The 25182-nt window shown below is 49.9% G+C and overlaps 1 protein-coding gene across 1 annotated transcript; it reads right to left on the minus strand.

Moving 5' to 3' along the window:
* PCCB (propionyl-CoA carboxylase subunit beta) lies at positions 1-22877 on the minus strand. Its single transcript, XM_029962641.1, is given in 18 exon segments — positions 1-248; positions 868-961; positions 1139-1237; positions 2345-2445; positions 5208-5315; positions 6513-6636; positions 8468-8549; positions 11854-11974; positions 12883-12991; positions 13319-13429; positions 14876-14989; positions 17587-17643; positions 18850-18918; positions 20426-20545; positions 22351-22404; positions 22406-22424; positions 22426-22710; positions 22834-22877. Coding segments are annotated over 18 exon segments (1833 nt in total). The 3' UTR covers positions 1-126.
* Between the last annotated feature and the right edge of the window lie 2305 nt (positions 22878-25182).

Here is a 25182-nt window from a genome sequence, read left to right on the forward strand (position 1 = left end):
ATATATACTATGATTTATTGATGGTTATCAGCCAAATCAAAACCCAAAGAGCTATTTCCATTGCCAAGCAGACCTCCATTAACGAGAGAGTGCCAGGTCTCCCTGCAGGGCCACCCCTGCTCATCCTCACAGTGGGATATTGGCATGTTTCTTCCAGGGACTGGCCTGGGATTTACTGGCCAGCACATCCAGGTCGTGGCAGATCCGCCTGCGGGTGGTGGAAGGCTGGATGATGTCATCAACAAACCCTGGAAAAATGGAAACACGGAGAAACCAACTTGAGCAACCAGGGAGGGTTTGCTTCTGGGCCTTCTGACCTAGGCTGTAACATAAATTAGCAAAATCAAAACAATATTTGGAATAAGTAAATTCACAGGTTACAAATTAACTTAAAATAGCTTGGAAAGGAACTATTCCTGCATCAATAATTTTTAAATTTTAAATTTAAATTCGCAGTTACTACTGTAAAGCTAGAGGTCGAAACAGTGGAAAAATTTGCTCCAGAGTGTCCTGGGGCACATAACTGAACTGGATCCTGTCCCTTTCTTCAGGCCACTGCTCTGCATCCAGGGCTGTCAACCAGATTGGAAAAGCACCTGTGCTACAGAGGAAAAGTTGTGAAATGCTTTCTACCATCTACAAAATTGAAAATGCACTTTTCAGAGCAGTCCCCACCTTTGACCAGGCTCTGTCCAGCTGAAGATGTGTCTAGATGTGTTTGTCCTTCACATGCACAAGCTGTGGTTAAGCCTCACCTTTCTGACTCAGGTCTTGCCTCAATAACTTGTTCATTAGCAAAAGGTTTCCCTAAGAGCTGTGTGCACTGAGAGACCCAAGCAGGGGACACAGTGGGGGAGACATCCATACCTCTCGTGGCAGCAGGAAAGGGGTTTGCAAACTTATCCACGTACTCCTGCTCCGCGTTGGCCTCCTTTCCCCTGAAGATGATCTGCACAGCGCCCTGGAACAGCGCGGTCGGTCAGGGCCATCCCTCTGCTGACAGCCAGGGCAGCCCTGGCCTCCCCACCCTCCCCACCACGGTGGGCTGCTCAGAGCAAGTCCCCCCGTCCCCTGTCCCCTCTGTGGTGCTGGGAGGGCGCTGGTGGCTGTGCCCTGGTGGGAGGGTGGCTGGGCTCACCTTGGCTCCCATCACGGCCACCTCGGCCGTGGGCCAGGCGTAGTTCGCGTCTCCTCTCAGGTGCTTGGAGCTCATCACGTCATAGGCACCACCATAGGCCTGGAACAGAACCAAGGATTCACTCCTGGGATTGGGATCTCACAGCAGCAACTGCCTACACCCCTCCTGCAGCTTCTGCCAGGCCAGAGACAAGAACTGGGGCTGAACTCTACCTGCAAGAGAGCATGAGCATCCCCACTGCTGCAACAGCCTCCTGGGACTGACACCTCTGCCACCAGAGCTCCAAGGGGGCAGGAAGGGGGCTGCTGGTCACCAGGACCATTGTCCAGGGCAGGCACAGAGGGGTCAGTGTGTATCTGACCTGCAAGCCTCGACCTGCACATGCACTCACACCCAGCAGTCGGGGTGCCTCTGGAATTCCCTGGCCAGGGAGTGCAGCACTCGGGCTCTGCAGTGCTCCACTCTGCAACTGGAAGTGCTCCAGACAGCAGTGATGAACACACTGCAGAACTGCAGAGCAACCTGCAGTGCAGTCCCTGGCAGGGCAGGGCTGCAGGGCTGACAGGCACGGCGTGGGAACACTTGGAACAATCAGAGAAGGCAGAGAAAAAAGGAAAGTTCTTTTTTCTTTTTGCCATGATAAGCCAAAAGCCTCTCAGAAAAATGAGCAGGAGGGAGAAAATGAGCAAGGAAAAGACTAATCCTGTAAGGACCCAGAGCTTATGGAGCGTGGTGTCAGGTACCTTACAGAGAGAAAGGAAGAAATGAGGCAGATTGTGGCAGGAGGCTGTGGAGGAAGAGGCACCACATGAGTGTTAAACCTGCAGACACAGATGCTGTCAGTGCTGGGGTTGGAGGGGGAGGCTGAAGGGGCAGGAGGAGAGAAAGCAGATTTGCTGTGTGCAGATGGTGTGTCCTCAGCGAGACAGGCCTGGTGACATGGGACAGTCCTGAGTGAAGGCATTCCAGGGAGAAAGCAGGGCAGAAACAGGAGGTTTCAGAGGGGTGCAGAGACAAGAGGAAGGAAGGAACTGAGGTCTGGGAATAGAAGAAATGGGCTCTTGTGCCCTGACACAAAGAGGTGTTACCAGGTGGGGCAGATGGAGATGTGACAATGGGACACACAGACAAGGCTCCCTGGAACTCAAACTGCCACTGGTGGAAACAGGAACTCTGGAAGATCTCCATGGAATTATCCCAACTTACCTTCCTGGTGATGACAGTGATTTTAGGCACAGTTGCTTCTGCAAAGGCAAACAGCAGTTTGGCACCGTGCCGGATGATCCCACCGTACTCCTGGGCTGTGCCTACAAAGGACAAATATTTATTTCCCTCCAGGGAATTCACAAAACCCCATCATCCATCACCAGCAGCAAACCTGGCCCCACCACAGCCTTGTGAACATCCAGGAGGAGGTAAGACCAGGCAGTGTCCTCTGCAAGATACCAGGCAGCTCTGCAAAGTCTCTGAGCGAGAGCAGCACCTGTTGGTGTGTCAGGTCACAAAGCAACGCTCACCTGATGGTGCCTCCCTAGGAACAAAATACAGCATTTCCCAGACTCCACCTGTGACCAGCAGTGGGAAACACAGTCTACATTCACTGCTGGTCATCCTTCAGGCCAGCCCTAGTTGATGGTCCTTAAAGACAGAGGGATTCTCTGTAGGGATTCTCACAGCAGGTGCTTCTGGAGAATGGTCACGGGCAGCAAACAGGACTGTAAGTCATCCACATGTCCCAAACACAGGCTACCTGACTGCACTGGAACCAGCAATCCCATGGAACTTATTTCTAACATTTCTGAATTTCAGACTGCTGGGTATAACTCTACAGCCAATCTCCAGCAGTTTAATCCACCTATGGGCTTTTGCTTTCAGCACATGAGAAACCTCCTGAGAGTACCTGGGATCATCTAATAGATGTGGGGGGTTTAATGTAAGAATTTTAAGTAAAAATTCTTTAGTGAGATTCAGTAACTTACCTGGTTGTCTGTTTGGTGGCTTGGCTTTAATGCTTCCCCTCAAGTGTGATTTCAGGGTCTGATAATTTCTGCCTCCACTTCACTTTAGTTCTTGCCTTTCCCTGCAGCCAGTGGGACCTGCCTGGGCACAGCTGGGACACTGGGGGCACTCAGGGGCTGGGGAGCACCTGCAGACCCCGGGGTCTAATTCACATCTAAAACAGCCAGTCACTCAAAGTGCTTCAAGATCATTCAGTTATTTGAATTATTTACACTGGCACCCATGACCAATGAACATAAACTCTTTTCTAGCCACAGAGTCAGTCCCAAACTTGTTCTAACTCTGTGTTTTTATCCAGCTACGGGTTATAGATGCCTCAGATGTCATCTCTGTGCACACCTATGAAACTGGGGGCTATTCAGGTGTTTGGGTCACTGACACTGAGATGTTCAGTGCACCACCACGAGCCAGTGTGACAGATTCCTTCTGTTCTGTACTGGACAGGGAGATGGGATGATGCCACCCTCAGAATTTGTTACGTGAGATTTCTAATGTTAATAATGGGCCAATCTTGCCAAACTGCTTAAAATGGAACAATTTAGGATCACAATCAAGCCTAAGGTCTCCTCTCTTTGGCTTTCTCTGTTTTATTTTTCTCCTGCTTATGTACTTTCAAACCAGTGTACTATCATGCAATATTAAGTCACTACTTTTATCAGCTGTATGGAGATAATTTGTACCTGGATTCCAAGCAGCTCCCCAAATGTGGATTCCTGTGGTGTCCCCTGAAGTGAACTAAGCTGGTGCCTGGCCCAGGTCACAGGAGGAAGGTGAGCCCACAGGGGGAGAGGAAGGTTCTGTGACCCCTCTGGTGTTGCCTCACAGTTAAAACGTGCCAGCTCCAAAGTGTTAAAGCAGGAACTGGAATGCTGGCCAGGGCCACTTCAGTGCTGTGATGGCTGGAGAGCCTCGAGGTGACCCGTGGTTTGTACAACAGCTCTGACATTGATTGGATCCTGTAACGTGTCTGTTCCTCTCATGGCCTGTTTTCTGAGGGGTCAGGTTAACACTTCCTGCTCCCAGAGCCTGTGCTGAAAGCAAGCTCACTGCAGCCCTGTCCTTCCTCATGCACCTGCAGCCTCTAAACCACGGGCATTTTTAGCTAAGAAGGGCCTTGGAGCACAAGAGAACCTCTCAGAGATGCCCAGGGGGGGCTGTGGGTAACAGTCAGTGGCAACAAGAACATCATTTTCCCCCACAGGTCCATCCTGTCACATCTCTGCCAGCAGCTGAGGCAGTTTCTCCTGCTGCAGCAAAGCCTGGACAGCAACATGTGCCAGTATGAGCTGAGTACCTGCAGTGCTGAGCAGATGTGGGAATGGTGCCACAGCTGCCACTGCTCCCTGCCCTGGGCCAGCAGTGCCAGCTCTCACCTCATCCTGCCCCCAGGGCTCAGGACAGGGTGCTGGGCTGCCTTCCCTGGCACTGGGGCAGCACAGCCTGTGCTGGGCCTTCTGCTGCCACAGTGCCCAGCACAGAGCTGGGGGACTCAAACAGCACCTGAACACACAGCTGAGCACCCAGAGGGGCCTGGAGTCTCCTTGGAATGCAGAAATCAGTGTAACTTCCCAGCACTTCTGGCCAGGGCAGCATCTCCAGGCAGGGCAGTTGTTGCCTTGGACAGGCCACAGTCACAGCTTTGGGCAGCAGGACAGAGCTTTCCAGAGCAGGATATCCCCACACCTGGCCCTGGCAAACTGGTCATCCCAGTGTCTCCATCAGGCTGCTGGAGATTCCAGCATTAACTGTGTGACCTGTCCCTCTCCTGGGACAGGAGCTGGGACACCAGCTGGGTGGGACACCAGCACCGTGCTGGGATCCCAGAACATGGTGACAGTAGCAGGACAGTTGGGCACCATTTAATTTTCCTGCAATTTTTGGCACATTTCACCATCCTTTTGTGATGATTCCTGTATTTAGAATACAGAGTTCCTGTCCCAAAGAGTGGGATTTGAATACCTGCTTATACAAGTCTACCACAGTCAAGGCTTTCTCACAGTTCTTAAAATGTGTTTTCAGCCCCAGGAGTGCCCTGCAAGGCCAGGCTCACCTGGCAGGAATCCAGGGACATCCACAAACGTGAGCAGGGGGATGTTGAAGGCGTCACAGAACCGGACAAAGCGGGCTCCCTTCACAGAAGAGTTTATGTCTAAGCACCCTGAAGTTCAGAACACAGAAAAAGGTGTTACCAATGACCTGCAGTAATTCAAGGCAACTCAAAAAATCACACTGTTTTAGCTGTAATGTCTTTTTTTTAAAAAAAGGAAAGGCTTATCTGGAGGTAATGTGGAGATAATGTGCCTGAAGTTTTCCCGGTTTAGAACTAAGATTACAGAACAAGCTACATTCAAAGGCTGATTTCATTTTTCTAACTCCTGTGCACAAAGACTTTCTGTCCCAAACCAGAGCAGTTTAATTACAATCTTGTCATTTAAAATATTTTTTCTGTAATTTTCTCTTCATTGGTCTTTTTTAGATCAGTCGTATTGAAAGGTTACAGAGTTCCCCATTAAAAAACCCAAAACATTAAACAGTCCAATAATATTTTGAGAAAGACCAGCATTTTTGGTAAACATGCTGCAAAGTGTTTCTGTTCTGTTTCAGTGCCATTTAGGATTATATTATGCACAATTATATTAAACCAAAAAAAATTTTGTATAAAAGCATCTATGTGAACCATTAAAAATAGTTGTTAAAATTGATATCAAGTGAAGATTAAATTAATATTAAAACCTTTTGTCTTGTATCTTGATAGGCATATCTTGTAAGGATAATAAAAGAATGAAACATCATACTTGGTCATCTGATCTTCCCAAACACGAAGCCACAGGAATTAAAACCAAGGAGTAAACCATAGAGTTCAGACTGGAGAAGGTCACTTCAGGAATTACTGAGTTAAAGAGAGCAAAGCAAGCAAAGCCCCTGGACAGTTTAAAAGGGTGATCTGTACCATTTGGGGTCAAGAGCCCCACACCTGAGGGTCTGAAGGCTTTGCACTGTTCTGGCTACAGGGAGATGACAGAAAAAGTCCCCTCACCCTGCAGAGGAGTTTTAGGGATTTTACTGCTGTGGAAGGAAGGGGGCAGTTCCCAGATTATGGTTAATCCAGTGAATTGCAGGCTGCTCTTCCACCCCTGTGTGTGTGCTGGATGCAGCACTCTTGGATTACCTGGGAGTGAGATCACCCTGCTCTCACAGCTCTCAGTGAGGGTCAGGACAAAGTGGTGGAAAAGCCCTGAGAAGGAGCAGAACAGCACACAAACCAACCCAACCCCTGGAGCCAGATCCCCTTCCACAGCACAGCACAGCACAGACAGGCACAGGCACTGCAGACAGTCCCACACTGCACTCTGACCTGATGCCACCTTGGGTTGGTTGCCCACTATCCCAACAGTCCGTCCGTTCATCCTGGCAAATCCAACCACGATGTTCCTGGCGTAGGATGGCATGATCTCGAAGAATTCCCTCTCATCCACAATCTGCAGGGGTGAGAGTCAGGCAGGGTCTTATGAGGACAGACAGATGTGTATAAATACACAGGCAAACACAAACTCTGTCACCTTAGGATGGGAACTCTTAAACCATTTCAGAACTTGCAGAATTTTGAAAGAAAGAAAGGGAGGGAGGGAAACCTTTTTGTCTTTGCAGCCTGTGTGCCAAGAATTAACTAGTCCTGCACTTCCCTGAGAGAACACCTTTATGACTGTGGTGAGCCTTTTTCCTAGCTTACAACAAACTAAAACTTTAAGTCAGATGTTAAGAACTTCTTTCTCACATCTTAATTAGTGGCAGACTTAAGGAACAATTTCCAGCGATGAAACAGCACCTCACGGAGCTCAGAAAAGGCCACGGCCCCTGTAATCCCTCCCTGCACACCTGTGGTGGCTGCACTTCCCTCTGGGGCTGGAGCTGGGTGTGTGCCCTGCCCAGCGCCGTCCCCAGCGCACGGAGCACATCCCAGAGATCCCGCGATCCACGGAGCAGCAGCGACACCTACACTCGGCTGCTCCTGCCGGCATTCCCGGCCCCCGCCGGGCCCACACGCTGCACTCTGCCAGTCAGCTCCCTTGCCTCAGCCTCGGAAAAGCTGTGGAAAATGTAAGTATTTCTTTCCCTAATAGTTCTCGAAATCCCTGGGAAGGTTTGGGGTTCTTTTCCTAATTCACTTCAGGACTTTTTTAAATGCCACCTTTTAACTTTCAGTACACGTAGTGCTGAAACTCAGAATGGAAGGATCCAGAGATTAAAAATACCCTGAGCTTGCTTTCTGCACTAAAATGAGTCTAAATGCAGCCAGTTACAGACTGAATGTGTTGGCTGGATGCACAGTGAGGAGAGACAGTCAAAGCAAAGAGAAACTGTAAAGGTCCCACCAACACAGCTGGTGAGCTGCCTGTGTCACTCCTGGCTCCAGCAGCCCCCTAACCCTGGCTCAGCTGCTGCTCAACATCCCAGTGGAAGAAGGAGCAGCTGGGAATTTTAATATTCAGAATTTGGACTCTGAGGGTGCTCTACAGGGGCTGTAACAGCTTCAGGTGATAAAACTTCTTTTACAACCCTGTTCTCTGCCCAGTGTTTATAATGGATTGAGTTGTTAGACCTGGGAAATTGAAGTACTCAAAATTAGGCAAGAGAATTACCAGCATTGCCTGTGCTGCTTTAATAAAACCTGTTATTTATACACTGGCTTTCAGATTTTTAAAAAAATTGTAGGATGTTCCTTCCCTGCCCCCTCCCCAGAGATCTGCCTCACTTAATGAAACACCAGCTCGGGAGTTTCCGAGTGCCTGACTGGTAATTTAAACAAATAAATGTATATTCTTGTACAGTGTGTGCACATAACTCTCTCAGCATAACCAGGGAAGGGTAAATCCTCGCAGGCACTCTGGGTAGTTTATTACTTTTATTAAAGAGTGCCAGAAGTCAAGGCAGAGAGAACAAGGTGCAGGGAGGGGCAAGTGACAGAACTCAAGGGGAAGGGGCTTCAACCCCAGAGGGAAAACTGAACTACAGCCTCCCTCACCTGCACAGCTGTGCATGCAGCATCAGGGGTATCCTGAAAACAAACCTCAGAATTCCTTTCATTTGCTAAAATCTTTTGTTTCATGTGTTAAAATCTGTTTCCCCTGCAGTTCTTGTTGTCCCTTTACTCACGGCTACTAAACAGGTAAAAACGGCCACTTGTGAAGACTAAAATAAATAAATAAATAAATCCCAGTGTGCCTGTTCAGTGCCACTCTACTGGTTCCTGAGAGCCATTCAGCCCCAGAAGACAAGCCCTGCACTCTGCTCCCAGCCCTGCAGACTCACCGAGTGGATGATGTCCAGCATGTCGTAGGCTTTGGTGGATTCACTCGGGACCACGGTGTCCAGCTCGGGAACAGGGCGGTCACTGTGGAGAGCAGGGAGGGAGCCACGTCAGCCCAGAGCAGGTGGACACCAGGAGCACAGCCTTGGGTGAGTAATCCCACCTCTCAGACACTGCACTGGAACCTCCTCAGATAAGAGGAGAAGAAACAGTTCTCCCCAGCTGGGGCAGCCTGGCCCTGGCCCTGAAGGAGAGCTCTCTCCCACGGGCCCCTTGCTTGGGAAGGGCTCTCCTGGGACAGCAGGGACCAGCCCAGCCCTGGGGAGCTGTGGGGCTGCAGGGGGCACTGCTGGGACACGGCACAGCACCAGTGTCAGGGCAGGAGGGCAGAGCCTGCAGAGCTGAGGGGCAGCTCCTGTGCCAGCCCTGATCTCCTGCAGCCCAGGAGTGCACACTGACCCTCCCTGCCCACAAGGACACCTTGCCATGCCCACTGCCCCGGCCTGCAGGCATCCCTGGATGGGAACACACATCCACACTCAGTTTATTCCATGGCATGGCTGCATTTAAACATCTTTGCTGTTCCTGCCCTCAACAGGGACACACTTCACATGCAGCTCCCTGTCACAGCCACAGCATCAGTTCCCTCCTCCCTGGTCTTTGAATTCACTCACAGTCCCATGGGGGGTCACTTTTTAGGAGCCACCACTGAGGCTTCAGGGATCAGCATGTTTGTGCCATTCCATAAAAATACTGATCCGTGTTTGTTACAAATGGTGTTTCTGTGGAGTTCCCACTGAATAACTGTTGTAACAATGCCATGATTTAATTTAGTGCCTTTAGAACAGGACAGCACAAGGCTCTGGACACCCAATTTAAAACTGAAGGAAGGGATCTGCAGTTTGTCAAAATCAGCCAAAAACTCTTACTGAGCCCTGTGGCTGTGGCTGTGCCGCTCAAACCCACGGGGTGGGAGGCACAGCCCTCACTGGGAGGGGAAGAGATCCAGCTATTAGTGGAATAAAGGGGACAGCAACACTTCAACTGCTTCTTCCACAGGATTACCAGTATTGCAGGCAAATGCCTCCATAAAACAATACAAAAAACCCTTAATCTGATGAAATTAAACTGACTTTAACAGACTAAACCCCAACCTACAAAAGATTCTAAAACTTTCTTGTCCATAAAGTAGATAGAGATGTGCTTCAGATTCTGTCTGTGACCTGTGGTGCCCCACAGGATAAGCAAAGTGGAAAAATTAAATCAGTGCTCCCATAAATTCACAGTGCTGTGGAGTGCTGAGGGAAATTCTAACAGCATTAAAATAAATGACCATCATCAAAATGAAGACATTATCCAGGATACCACGTTTGAAAATCTCCTTCAAACCACTCTGGACAGAGGACACCTGGAGCTCACTGCTGGAGCCACTGGGGTTGAGAACTGTGCCTCTGACAGATCCCACAGCAGGGAGGAACTGCTGCTCCTCATCAGAGCCCGTCAGAGCCTCACCCACAGGGACACTGGGTTCATTCAGTGCAGAAGGGAAACCACTCTTGGTTTCCAGGAGCTGGCAATAACCTCCTCCAGAAAGTCAAACTTTTACACATGCAGGTAAAAATCACACCATGGAACACACCAAATGCCCTGACCCAGAACCCTCCAAAGGGAGGGGACATTCACCATTACACAACTTGCCTCTGGGAGGAACTTCCACCCCTTTAGAACCCAGGCCACTGACAACAAAAACTCCACCACGTTTCAGCAGCCAAGACTGACATTTTTCAGCACCAAAAAGAACTTGCCTACCTAGAGAGACAAACAAGCACACCAAACAGCCCCACCAGCCTCAGGACTTCACACTGAAGGCAAAGGTAGGTTACATTTGATTTGCATCATTTGTGGCAAGTTTCTGTGGTGTGAAAATGATGCCATAAGAAAGCAATTCCTCTAGAGAAATGGGCTGGGGCTGGAGCACCCTGAGGATCAAACACATCAATCCCAAGCAAAAGGAGTCTATTAAGATGTCAGTATGTCCAGATGAAATGATACCAATCTATGCATTAGGACCACAAATGGGAAAAATATTGGAGATGCTGCTGTAAAACCAGGAAATTTAACAATTAGATCTGTCTTCACATGTATAAAGGCTACTAAATTGAAGTTCTTAGTACAAATGGCATTTATTATTTGTGATCCTCTAACAGTGTATCAAGCTGTCTCCCTTAAGAAATAATGAGCTAATCTCTTATACATTAGGAGCTACAACATAACTTGACAGCTTCTCACAAGAAAATAAACCACCTGTTATACAGTACCTTGATTTTAAAAATGGACTGTTGTTTCTATAATGAAATAAAATACCATAATCGAGTCTACAGAGAGTGATTATCCAAGAACAGCTTGTTGAATTCTTAGAAAGACCACGATAACCTCAAAAATAACCCCCAGACTTACCAAATAATACAAGAGATTTACTTTGGTTTATCACTATCAAACCAGAACAGTCTTAGAGATCAACACCTTAGAAAAATGTATGACCAGTAACTAATTGACCTGTCTGACCATGCTCCAAAAGGAACTGGTGAATTTATTTATCCAAAAGTGAACAAAGTATTTCAGGTGATCTGTAAACTCACCCAAAACCATCTCCCCAAACAAACTGTTGCAAAGCCACTGAAAAGCACAGTGAGGCATGAAGAGAATAACCTCCCTGACTGCCACGTTGAAATGTTCATGCATGCAAGGCCCCAGGACACACCACACACGTGTGAGGAACTGGAAGGAGCAGACTGAGGTGCCACTCCCACCCAGGGGAGGGGCACAGCTCTGACGGCTCCTTGCGGGAAGGGCTGAGCTGGGATGTACCCAGACCTTGGGTCAAAATGCTTCTCCTGCCCTGCCAGTCTCTGCCTGTGGCAGTCCCAGCAAAGCTGTCCCCTCAGTGTCCCATGTCCCTCCAGCTCCTGGAAAAGTGCCCTGATAAAAGTTCACAGGGTGACTGCTGTTCCCCTCTGGCAGGTCTGTCCTGTGTGACGTTGTCAGCTACACCACAAGTCCCTGACACATAAAGCTTCTGCCTCCTTGTGCTTCCCCACCTCCAACCCTCACAGGCAGAGCTCACCCAACAGACACAACTGACAACACAGGGCAAGGCCTCCCCACTCCTGCTCACTGTTTTCTCCTCACTCACTGCTTCCCTGTGCAGAGGTGGCTTCTCCCCCTGCTCTGCACGCAGAAATTCCTGCTCGGGAATTCCAGCTGTCCACGTGTGTGTGTGGGGACACTGCCACACCCTGCCAAGGTGCCAGCACACAGCACTTGTGTCTCTGCACCCCTGGGGCCAGAGAAGCCCCGGCCCGGGGTGTTCAGAGCCATCTGCTCTCACCTGGGATCGTGGCACTCACACACCGGGGCGGGGTCACGGTTGCTCAGAGGTAAATAATTAAAGAACTCCCGGAGGTTCAGCAGAGCATCGATGTCGTTCTCAAAGGCTCTGTGGGCAACTCCTGCACAGAAACGGCAAAGCAGGTTTGGAAATTACTGTGCAAGGTTTCCTTTTCAAATATATCCCAATAAAGATACAAAGAAGCCACAGCAAAAATCTTTAAACCTGAGCCATGAATAATTGGGAGCCTTAAGCCACCAAATCTGACCAGCTAAAAATACCTAGAAAATGTGTGGCTATATCAGACTTCCTCTGTAACAGGTCTGGATTGTTGATCTCATGTTTAAAATAATGTGAAGTGGTTTATCAGCTGTCACAGCCTAGCTGGGTCCAGCCTTCTGGAATTCTGTTCAGGTTACTGTGCTGCACTTGAGCACCACAAATTTTTTACAATGGCTGGATCTGGGCAGCATCTGTGTGTTTGGTTTTGGTTCATCAGCAGCTCAGTTCACACAGAATTTGAAATCTCACAGTCATTTGAGCCGTGAGAAGATTCATGACTCAGAGTTTTCCCAGAGGGACAAAATGAGGAAAAGAAGAGCTCCATCTCACACTGCCACTCGTTTGGAGTTGAGCACTTCAATCAATCACGTCTGTGAGCAAACAAGGGACTGTTGAGAACCTTTCAACTCATGCAAATTTCTGGAGAACAACCAAATAAAAACCCCACCCCAGGCCAGCTTTGCTAAGCCCTGCCCTTTGACAGTCTCTTCCCACTTGTAGGATCTTCTGTGGATTTGCTACTTTCTCTTCCAAATCCCAGACCTCTCCCACACTCCCACTTTTCCTGTTTAGTGTTCCATTACTCAAACAGACCCTCAAGAGAGCCACATACAGAGTAAGAACTTGTTCTTAAGCAGAGCTTTATCACTTCAGACTACTCTGCATGAGCCAATCAGCAGTTTAGCCAGAACACCACTGTCATTCCTGTGAACACAATCAGCCTGTTAAGGAAGCCCCAGCTCTCACCAGACACAGCAGTGTGTGTCTTGGCCCCCCCGAGCTGCTCCTGGGTGACATCTTCATTGGTGACAGACTTCACCACATCAGGGCCGGTGATGAACAGGTAGGATGTGTCCTGGGCAGGGGGAAAAGCAGAAACCCACAGGGAATGCAAGAGCCAAGGCTGAAAAGCATGAGGGGAACAGCCACAGTCTCCAGAGACTTTCCCCAGAATAAGAGCAGAACAGAGGGAAAGTTTCTTAAAAGTCCTGCATTGCATTAAAAATCCACTAAAAATGCAATTATCCTCAAGCTATTTGGGAAAGCATTTCTTGCCTTTTCATGCAAAATAAACTTGATCCAAAGCAAGAGACCATCTCAAAAAACACCCGTTCCCACGTGGTGAGTTGGTATCTGACAAGGTCCCCAGCAGCAGGTCCTGGCACAGCATCTCCACCCTTACCTTGACCATGAATGTGAAATCAGTTAAGGCAGGGGAATACACAGCTCCACCAGCACAGGGACCCATGATGAGGGAGATCTGGGGAACCACCCCAGAACACAGAACATTTCTCTGCAATAGGAAAAAAAGACATCTGGTTTTACCAGCAAAGTGCATCTTTATATCTGTGCCCAGAGTCTGCAGGAATTCACAATCATAAACAGAATCGTTTTATTTCCTGGGAGACAAATATCTGGAGGCAATGCCTTGATGCAAGTAGAACCCAAATGATTTTGTTGCTTCTGTTCTGCTCCTTTCTGTTCCTGTGCACTTGATTTCCTACACACCATGGAATGACTGCAAAGGGAGATGGAATGAGTGACCTCAACAGATGCTGCAGGGGCAAAAACTGCACTGGGGAGAAGTGGATGTCCCTGAAATTTGAGTGTGATCAGAGACACACATAAGCTGTACTGCCCAGCTGTGGCAGAGGTTGCTGCACCAGCTCAAGTGCACACAGAGGTGAAGGGGTGCTGCCCAGCACAGAGGGTGTGGTGTCCAAAAGCAGCACCTGCACTGCTCAGTGCTCAGCTGGACCACAGCTCACCCTGGAACTGCTCCTCCCACACTGACTGTCAGCATCTGACTTGTCCCCCCACCTGCTCACATTCCTCCTGAAGGCACAACCACGATGTTCTGTGCACACAATCCAAAGCAGTTATGGTTTGACAAGCATATAAAACAATGTCAGCACGGGGGGAAAGAGCAGCAGCGTGGCTAGAGGGAAAATTCTTGCATTAGCCACAAAAAATCGTGTAGAAACATAAAACTTTCACCAGTCTGATCAAGGCTGGATATCCCCCACCAGCAAGGTTAACACTGTACTGCCCACTTCTTTGAACAGAAACCTCTGACTTGCAGCCCTTTTTCCCCCCACACTGACCTACCATCCTGACAGAACAGGCACTTGCTGCTTCTGATCTGAGCTTCTCAAGTTTTTTTCAAGTGCATAGTGTTTGATTTACTCTAAGTCCCTCTTTCTGCAGTGGAAATCCTCCCCCTTTTACCAACTCTACTGAAAACAAATCTGCTGTGTGGAACTGTTTCCATGTCTGCACTGCAGAGGAGACACAGGGACAGTTGGAGAGGGGTCACAACCCCCAACAAAACCCTGAATTATGGTGCCCACCTTTCTCAAGCTCATAAATGTTCAAAGAAATTCCATCCTGATACAGGTAATTGATAATTTAGATGTAAACCAAAAAGTTAAATAGTTGTTTGTGACTGTCTTCCAATTAAACAAATTGCCTGTTCTTTGTCTCTCATGACCAAAGCCTCTCCTTGGACCACAGAGCTTTGCAGGGCTCAGCATCACCCTTGTTTAGCACCTGGACCTGAGCAGCACAGTGATCTGCCCAGAGCCAAGAAAAGAACCAAGGTCTGGGTCTCACGAGCTGCTTTAGCCATTGGCTGAAACAGTGATAACCTAAAGTTTACTTACAAACAGGCTCAAGTAGGGACAGACTTTGTCCATCTCCATGGGTGCCAAGCTCCCTGGGCACCCAGCAGCCCACTCACCAGGAATATGTCTGCATAGCCTGCCAAGGACTCCACTCCCTCCTGGATCCGGGCTCCTCCGGAGTCGTTCAGCCCAATCACGGGGGCTCCCACCATGGCAGCCTGATCCATGATCTGGGGATGGACACAAACCCCACCTTATGACCCCAAAGCAACACACCCCACAATGTGCATCCCTGAGAACAAAAATCCATATGTGGCAGGATCTGAAGTGCCTGCTCAGCTTCTCCTTTATTCACATCAACTCTCAGTCTCCAACTCTCCCTGAAGTTCACGTTTGGCCTCAGTCAGGCTGGAGGTGACAAGACACACCGTGAATCCCTCCCAGGACCTATTTCTCTGCCTTGCCAGCCCTGCACCTCCACACTCAGCACTGGGTTTGGGTGATGCACAAAGGGACACTGCTCTGTGAGTGACTCAGTCACAGGAGCTGGACCAGAGAGGGCCAATCCATCCCTGTTCACAGGGGGCCTGCACTGCACCTTAAGCGCCCCCTCATCCATGTCTAATCTGATCCTCCAAGTTTATTGCAGTGGTGATGTGTAATCTCCTAAGCACTATATTCTAATGCTTGATTATCCCTCTTACAAGTTCTTTGGGAAGACTAAACTAAATCTTTGCTCTGGAAATTCAGAAACATTCCATTTCTTTGATACACAGCAGTGAGGGAGAGCAGTTAACTCCTGCCTGGCCTTCACCTTTGGGAACATTCAAAAACCCCAAGTCTTCAGCCTTCATATTCCCCTTCACAGTTCCAGGCCAAGCACCATTCACTCAGTCACACTGATCTCTCTACATCCTTTTTTTGAGGTCTGATCATAAACAATACTCCAAAGAGAGGCTTAAGTGGGAGGATTGAATTCCTTACATTCCTTGCATAAACTATTCCCGATTATTGGATTCCAGTAAGATGTTTGCCATTTTGATAACACTACATCACTAGCACATTATGTTGAGATCTGTTTTAACATCAAGCTCAGCTTCAGCTCCTAAATAACCTTCTGTAAAATCACACATGGTCAGTCAATCCCCATTCTGAATTTCCAAGTTGCTTTTCCCTGCCCACTATTGGCCCTTTCAACCACTGTTACAAAATCATATCCTATTTCAGACAATCTTAAACTTACTAAGAGTTTTACAATTCTAGTCCTGTCTCTCAGAGTGCTTGTAGCATCAACCTTGAATTTTATATTGCCTAGAAACACAGAAACCATACTAAGTCCCACTCAAGCCACTAGTGCCCAAAATTCCAGCCTGAACATGGTTCTGTGTAGTTCCAGAGTGATTTGTTCCTACGAGCTGTCATTCTGTGGAAAACAGGGGTTCTTGCTGCTTTGTATCCTTAATGTCTACTTAAAAGCTGAAATATCCTGGTGGCAGACACACAGAATAGCTTCACAATTTAAATGCAATCCCAAATTTCCAACAGATCCACGTGGGCTGCAAGCAGTCTGTGAGCCAAGACTACCCTCGTTTGCTGACAGGGACATTACACAGGCAATGAGCAAATGCCTCACTGAAAATCCCTGGAGCTGACATGTGTTGCTTCTTCCTAGAAAGCCTGTTGTCCTATTAGAGCAGATTAGTGAAACAAGTTCACTGACACTTTGTGCTGTTTCCCAGGGACTTATTTATGCATTATTTATTTATTTCAAGGCCTTTCTAGACAGTGAAGTTCATCCTAAAACACACAAAGACTGAGGCCCAGAGCAGCTGATGCATCCAGAGCCTTCAGACTCTGGGGCCCACCACTGACACTGATGCTCACCAGGAACAGCACCAAGCAGCAAGGACTCACACTTTTCCCTAGTTCTGTGATCAGCACTCTCCCTGCTGCTTTAGAAATAAGAGATCAAAAAAAACAGCTGAAAACATCCAATCCCATACCATCCCTTCCCAATACAGACCCTCAAAGCTCCCATGTGAAAGGATAATCCAAGTCTTTCCCAATATTAAGGTTTGGTAAAGCCAAGCTGTTCTTATCTAGCCCAAAGGCTTTGTGTTTTCAATTTTTACACCCCTCACTGCTGAGGTGCCTATGCCAAAAAGTAGTTATTTCCACAGGAGAAAAGGCCTTGTGCACAAAAATCTTTGTTTCTGATTCCACAGCAAGAAAACTCAGGAAGCTTTTCCAGCCCACAGCACTCAACACTCAGGCATGAATAAGTTCTTGTGTCCCCAGCCCTGGGATTCAAACAGCAGCTTTTCCAGGGAGACAAGCAGCCAAACAGGAATAAATAGCCACAAGTGCCTGATAACAGCAGCTCTGAGGATCAAGGTGACCTCTGAGTTGTAAAAATGTTTATCTCCAGACTGTTTACTGGTTACATTTGCTTTTTATAAATATTGTACACTTCCACATCCCACTGTTTATAGGAAAAAGCTGCTCCCAGCTCATTTCACATTTCTCCAGTAGTGACTAGTTAATTTATATTTGTACTTGGCAAGTCTCTCGTCTTTTGTAGCACAACTTAATTTCAACACAGTGTGTGTTACCTGGAAAAGCTCTCTTACCCTGGAAAAGCTTCCAGAGGGTACCTTCCTGCCCTCCTGTGTGTTCCCACCTGAACTGACAGGAGGACACAGGCGTGGTCAGGCTGCCATGGCACCAGAGTCAGTCACAAAACACTGGCACCCGAGTCATTACCACAACGAGACTGAAAAGAGGATGCCGACAGTTTTTTGGGTTATTTTCCCCAGTGAAGTATTACCTTGCAGATCTTCTGGGCATGAGCTCCAGATAAACTGCCTCCAAACACAGTAAAATCCTGGAGGGAAAGCAAATTTCCAGATTAGGAAAAGAATCATTTCAGTAGAATGCTGTCAAATACTGCAAGTAAACCACACAGTCCTACAGTGCTCTGTGTTTGGTGTGCTGCCCCAAAACAACTGACTCCCTCAGTGCAGCCTGGAGATCAACCCAGCTCAGTCCAACCCTCCTTTCATAAAATAATAAAAACCTGACCACGTGTCACCATTCTGTATTCATGAGTTATGTCAAGAGTTGATTGATCTTTTAGGGGGGCCAACACTGACTGTTGGTGCTACCCATGGCCTGAGAGCCAAGATCTCTGTCTAACGAGCAACACGAGGCCCTGGACTGATCCAGAGGGAAAAGGGGACATTTACACCTCCTGGCACCAACAGAGCACAGAGCCAACCTGTGGTGAGGTTCTCTGGTGCATTCCCACTGAGTCTCATTCTCAAAGAAGCCCCAAAAGCAGGGGACAGCTCAACTATGACTAGCAGCTGAACCAAAGAGGAAGGAGCATCTCAGGTGGCAGCTGAATTTGGATGGGGAAAAGGTCATTAAATATAAATATAAAAAGAACGGGGTATATCAGGAAGGGGCACTTTTAAATGCTTTTAATATAAAAAGTGCTCCCTGTGTTCCTGTAAAACCAAGGTTTGTGTCAGGCCCCTCTCTGAAGTTCAGGCCCACACAACAGTGCCCCTCCTTGGGAGAACCACACAGCCAAGACAAAACAGGCAGGGTGCATGACTGGCTCCAAGGTCACACAGCAACAGCCACTGTGGCCATAAGGGCAAACAGAACAAAGGCTACTTTGTGGCCCAGAACAGAGCAGCACTTACCAATGAGCTGAAAGAAAGCCTTTCTTTCACAGTGGTAATGCTAACCAAGATAGGTCTCTGCCTCTGATGTTTCCTCTAAAATATTTTTTTTAATTTTAATATAAAAACTATATTTTAACATAAAAAGTGTATTTTATCTATTTACAAGCTATCTGTCACAAGCTCTTTTGGTTCTTCTTGGCTGAGGGTGCCCTTCTTCCTCCCACAGGTTCTTAGGTCCAACTTATTAGATCTTAGGTCTAACTTATTAGATCTTAGGTCTAGCTTATGCTTACAGCTAGCAGGCAAACAGGGGCATTGCTACATGGCCACACTGAACTAGTTTGACTTTATTTCAGAGGATAAGTCCATGCTATTCACAACCAGCAGCAAAGCCATACCTGGCTGAAGACATAGGCCAGCCTGCCATTGATGCGCCCCCGGCCCGTCACCACACTGTCCCCAGGGTACTGCAGAGAGAGCAATTCCACAGGGTCAGCAGGAACACTGAGGCAGCAGTGATGGCCACCACAAACCCCACAAACTCAGCCCCAGCCAAACCAAAGACTGGCTGGCTCCCTGAGAGGACTGGCCTTCCGTGTTTGCAGTGGGGGCTGCACAGGGATCTTCCCCAGCCTTGAAAAGGAAAGCCAGAAGTAACATCATATTTGTTGTGTATTAGTGTAAAGATTAGTGCATTTAGCAGTTTCCCTTCAAATTTCAGCACATCTGGAGTTAAGGCAATCACGTCCTTAGAGACAGGACGTGCCTTTTATTAGGACCTGATGTTTCCGAAAGAATGGACACAGCACATAAATCTTTGAGGTTTTGATACAGGATAAAAAACAAACCTGGAAAGGTCAAAAAATATAATTACAGTCACTCAAATGCTTCAACTTGACCTGTCCCATTTTTCACCCTGTAAATAATGGAAGAAGAAAGAGGTGGAAGAGGAAATGGAACCTCTGAGTCTTAAAATGTGCTCAATCTATGTTGTCTCACTTTCTAGTAAAGAAAATATACAGAAGAAAAGAAAACAGTAGAAAAGAAACTTTACTGGGCTGCCATCAAGGAATTTCAGGCACTGAAATGTTTTTTGTTTGGTATTGAAAAAAAAAGAAAAAAGAAAAGTGTCTGGTGCAGGGCCCACTCTGAGGCCATTTACCCCAAGGTGGCCTGTCCCCAGCAGGGTCACACCTGCCTGAGGACTGTCCCCAGGAGGGTCACACCTGCCTGGGGACTGTCCCCAGCAGGGTCACACCTGCCTGAGGACTCTCCCCAGGCTGCACACACAGCTCTGCTTCCAGCCCACGGCTCCTGGCACACAGAGAGCAGCAAACAGACCCACACTGCCAGCCAGGTCCCAAAGCCCAGGCAATTCCCAGAGCAGCCTGGATGGCAGCACAAGTCTTACCCACCCTCAGAAAGTTCCAGGAACTCCAGGAAATTCAATGCTAAACTAATATTCCAGCTCACTGGCCACAGCTGGGTCAGCTGTTGTGAAACTGGGCTCTGCAAACACAAGGTGCAGCTCTCTGAAAGGGGAATTCTGAAGGACAAGGAAGACATTAACCCTCTTGCCACACTCGGGGCTCTCCTGCTCCTCACTTTCATGTTATGGTGAGAGACTTTGGGGAGCCATGGATTTTCCCTCTGTGGGAGGAATCCCATGTGAAGAGCACCAACAAAGCTCTGCAGCCTCCTCTACTGTTTAAAATATGAACCTAAGCAATACCCAGGGAGGCATTAGAACCAAACAGGTGACCCTGTAAAAAAAGGATCAAGTTTAAACAATGGAGAAGTAAACTATGTAAGCTGTTAAATGGAAACTGAGAGTAATTAAAGCAAATTTGCAAAACAAATTCGTAAATGAAAAGAAAACAAAACAAACAAAAGAAATTGCATGCCCATTTTCAACCAGTGGGCTGGCTGCACGGCACAGGACACTGAAGCAAGAGTTACAGGAGACAAAAGTACCTTATTCTTACTAGAGTCCATCCCAAAGTCAGCACATCTGTGTTCCACAAACATGTCATATTCATCAAAACTGTCGGGGTCCAAGAGCAGCAGAATTCGTTCCCTTGCTGTCAGCTTTCCCTGCAACAGAGCAAGCAACAATTAACGGAGCCATCAGGTGGTTCTGGCTGTTTGCTGACCCCCAGCAGATGCAGTTTAATCAAACAGAGCCTCACTTATCTGCTACATTGGGCCCATTAAGCAACTGCAGGCCTCCAAAGCTGGAAATGGCCTATATAGTGATTATCCTCCTGAAAAACAAACATAATGCAAGCCAGACTCTGAAAAGAAGGCTGACTGTTGGAGCAGCACCACCACAGGAGAAAGGAAACAATCTCAGAGACTTTTCAACAAGATATAAAAGCATCACGGCTATTTTTGCCTACACATTTAAATGCTGCTATTAAGGCCTTTGTTCTATTCTTAACCATGGAGCCCTTCCACAGCTAAACCAGTCCTTCCCAACTGCTCAGGGCTCAATTCACCACACTCCACGTTGGACTGCAGTGAATGAGAGGAAAAGGGAAGTATGACAGCCTGCAGGGATCTTCTGACAAAACCCTCTTGTGCTGTTTGCTGCTGGACACTGCTATGGGCACAAGCAGGGCAAGGGCCAAGAACTCCATGAATTGACCAGATATGCAAATCCCTTACTCAGTGACACGCAGCAACAGATGACTGCAAAGTTCTTTATATCTTCAGCTTCCAGCAAAGTTACTGCCAACCCGGGTAAGCATCTGTCTGCAAAGGGAGGGCACCTGGATTGTCTTCCTTAGGGGATGGTGTGACTCTGCACCAACAGGACATTAAAACACAGCTCAGGCTCTCTACAAAACATCTGACCAGTGGGCCAAAAAGTTTATGAAAACCAGCAAAGGCAGGAAGGCCTAAGGTGAGCCATAGATCTAATTTATATAAAACATAAGCTGTTTGAGAGTCCTAGACAGGCAGAAACGCTTGTTTATTGTGTGTCAGTGTCCTGGATGTAACTCAGTGAGCATGAACTCTCTTCAGATGTTGTATATGTGAGAGGGAAACTGCTGACACTGACCACTGACTGATCCTTCACGGGAATGGCCATTCTCACCTCCTTGTGCCTACAAGTCCTTGTGATACCACTGGGGCCTTGCACCAAACCCAAATGGTATCCCAGCAAGAAACAATGAACACAAATAGGAAACCTCTGTGTCACCCCAGCCAGCACTGCCCACATTCTGAACAGAGGCGGGAGATTAAAGACCCAGCTGTTGTCATCCCTCCCATCTGTCTTTACCTTATTTCCACTCCTCTACTCTTTGCTCTCATCCCTCAGAAGATCAGCTTACATCTGTAAGAGCAGTGTAAAGATGAAACTGTGCTGGATGGTGATTCCAAACCCTGGGCAGCGTTAAGGTAGAACTTACCATCCCACGGCAGGAATAACTTGCCATTTCTGTGTCCGCTACCCCCCCACGCACATTACAGAGCACCCTGAGGCAAAGGTACTAGCACCGGAATTGTTCTTTTTGCCGCCCGGGCTTCCAGGCACTGCAGTGTCTGACGCCTCCTGAGCAAAGTTCCCCAGAAAGGGGCCTCTGTAGCTGCCCCGAGGGTCCCCAGCACGGAGCGGCCGGCCGGGCCCGCGGGGGCACCGCTCCTGCCTGTCCCGGGTTACCGCGGGGAACCCTCCTTGGCAGCCCACCGCTCCTTGCCTGTCCCGGGGCCCGCCCGGCGGACACCTCTCCTTTTGCAGCACCGCTCTGCCGGGGCCCGGGACCCCTGGCGACGGCCTCTCCTTGGCAGCACCGCTCCCAGCCGGTGCGGGCATGAGGCGCACGTCCCGCCTGCCGTGGCCCGCAGCTCCGCGTCCCAGCCGTGCCGGCCGTCCCGCGCCGCCGCGCTCACACGCGCTTGTGCTGGGCGTCGATGCGGGCCTGGCCGCCGCCCAGCAGCGCGGCGCGGGCGCTTCTCCTCGATGCGGGGGCACGGGGGGAGGGCGGGCCCCGAGGCGGCCCGGCACAGGCCACAGCGGACGCGGACCACGGACACGGGCAGGCCGGCCCGCCGCGGGCACAGCACCCTGCACCGCGCCAATGGCCCGCACAGCCCAGCGGGCGCCTGCGCGCCCGCCCGCCCCGGCCCACACGACAGCGCCGGGCACAGACACGGCCCCCCGGCACAGACACGGCCCCGGGCACAGACACGGCCCCGGGCAACAAGACACGCGGCCCCGCTCCGCGGGCACGGCCCGGGCAAAGACCACGGCCCTGGGCACAGGACCCGGTCACAAACACGGGGCCCCGGAGCACAGACTGGGCACAGACACGGCCCCGGCCCCAGACACGGCCCGGCCCCGCTCCGGGAGCCCCGGGCCCCGCGCAGGCCGGTACCGAGCCCAGCCCTCCTCGGCCGGGCCGTTCATCGCTGTTGTCATCGCGCAGACAGAACAACGTGAAAACGCATCAGCTTTCGCCCCTTTCCCTTTCCCGTGTGTGCGTAGGAGAGGCCGTTGTGGCGTTTCACGAGTGGGGACGGCAACCAGAGGTGTTTGCCCGCAAGATTAGCGGTCCCCTCTTTCTTCCGAGCGCCAGAAAGGACTGATCACGAAAACAGTCCCCGTGACACGAGCTGTGAGTGCCCGCCGCCGCCTCCCGTGACCAGGCGCTCTGGCTCCGGTCCCTGCACAGCCGGGCAGGGCCCAGGCCAGCCCCGAGCCGCGAGCAGGGGGCGGGCCGGGCTGGGGAACACGCAGCGCACGAGGCCCTCCCTGCGGTGATCCGCAATCCACAGATCTGATGTCATCGCTCCAGGCTGCTCCGGCCTGCGAGCAGCCACCTGTGCTCAGAGCATTGTTCCGCCTCCGACACGGCCCCCGACACACGGCCCCCGACACACGGGCCGCCGTTCCGGCAGGGCCGGGGCAGTGCTGCCCGACGCGTCCCTGCACCGAGCGTGGGACACGAGCACGGCCCTGCAGATACCGCAAGGGTAAGGTTGAGGAATCTCCCAAAATGGGAATTCTTGGATTACGCAGCATATCCAAGCTGCTGTACAATGACTCGTTTTGGAAGGGCTCTCGGGCTCCAGTCCAGCCTCCTACTCACAACACACACAGCACTGAATTCATACCAGTTTTCCAGGGCTTTGTCAGTTGGATTTGAAAGTCTGCAGGGCCAGAGGCTGGCACACCTTTCCCAGTCCTGGTTTCAGAGCCCGACTGGCCCCATGGGGAAACTGATTCCCCTCCCACCCCTTCTACTCAGTACCAACCTGCCCTGTTCCACCTGGGGACAGCTGCCCTTGTCCTCTCACTACACTCTCCAGTCAGAGGGGTTAGTGAAAGGACATAGATGGGCTCTCCAGTACCAGAAAGCAGCTATTGGGATGTCCCCCAAGTCACAGAATCATAGAATCGACCAGGTTGGAAAAGACAGCCGAGATCATCAAGTCCAACCCTTGATCCAACACCCCTGTGGTTACCAGACCATGGCACCGATGCCACATCCAGTCTCACCTTAAAAACCTCCAGGGATGGTGAATCCACCACCTCCCTTGGCAGCCCAATCCAAGGGCTGATTACTCTCTCTGAGTCTGATTACTCTCTCTGTAAAAATTTTTTCGTCATATCCAACCTCAACTTCCCCGGCACAGCTTGAGACCATGTCCTCTTGTCCTACTGCTGATTCCTGGGAGAAGAGCCTGACCCCCCTGGCTCCCCCCTCCTGTCAGGGAGTTGTAGAGAGTGAGGAGGTCTCCCCTGAGCCTCCTCTTCTCCAGGCTGAACAGCCCCAGCTCCCTCAGCCTCTCCTCACAGCACTTGTGCTCCAGTCCCTTCACCAGCCTCGTTGCTCTCCTCTGGACCTGCTCCAGCCCCTCCATGTCCTTCCTGAACTGAGGGCCCAGAACTGGACACAGCACTCCAGGGGTGGCCTCACCAGTGCTGAGTACAGGGCAAGAATCACTTCCCTGCTCCTGCTGACACACTGTTCCTGATCCAGGCCAGGATCCATTGGCCCTCTTGGCCACCTGGGCACACTCTGCCTCGTGTTCAGCTTCCTGTCAATCCAAACTCCCAGGTCCCTTCCTGCCTGGCTGCTCTATAGCCACTCTGTCCCCAGCCTGTAGCGCTGCAGGGGGTTGTTGTGGCCAAAGTGCAGGACCCGGCACTTGGCCTTGTTGAACCTCATCCCCTTGGAATCAGTCATCTCCAGCCTAACAAAGACAGAGCCCAGTCCCTAAGCCTCTCCTGGGGGAAGTGCTCCAGCCCCTCACCATCATGCTCTCCCTCCTCCCCATGATGTCCCAACCTGGACACAGCTGAGATCCTGTCAGAAACCTTGTTCAGGTTAAGCCAGAGGACATCCACTGCCCTTCCCTCATCCACAGAACCCACCACCTCATCACCAGGAGGCACTGAGATAGGTCACATGATTCACCCTTGGTTAATCTATGCTGGCTATTCCCAGTCACCTTCTCCACGTGCCCACAAAAGGCACCCAAGAAGACTTGGACCATGTTTTTCCTCAGAGACCGAGCTGAGGCTGGCTGCCTTACAGTCCTGCTTTTTTGTGGAGGGCACAACTCCAGCCTTTCCCCAGCCACCAGGGAGCTCCCAGATCTCCACAACCTTTCCAAGATGACAGTGGCCTCACCATGACAACTGCCAGCCCTCTCCACACACTTGGCTCACCCTGTTGGTCCCTCAGAACATGTGTCCAGCTCTCTCAGAAGCTGCTGAC

Source organism: Manacus vitellinus, unplaced genomic scaffold, assembly GCF_001715985.3.
Source record: "Manacus vitellinus isolate BGI_N305 unplaced genomic scaffold, ASM171598v3 scaffold_49_pilon, whole genome shotgun sequence".
NCBI classification, from domain to species: domain Eukaryota; kingdom Metazoa; phylum Chordata; class Aves; order Passeriformes; family Pipridae; genus Manacus; species Manacus vitellinus.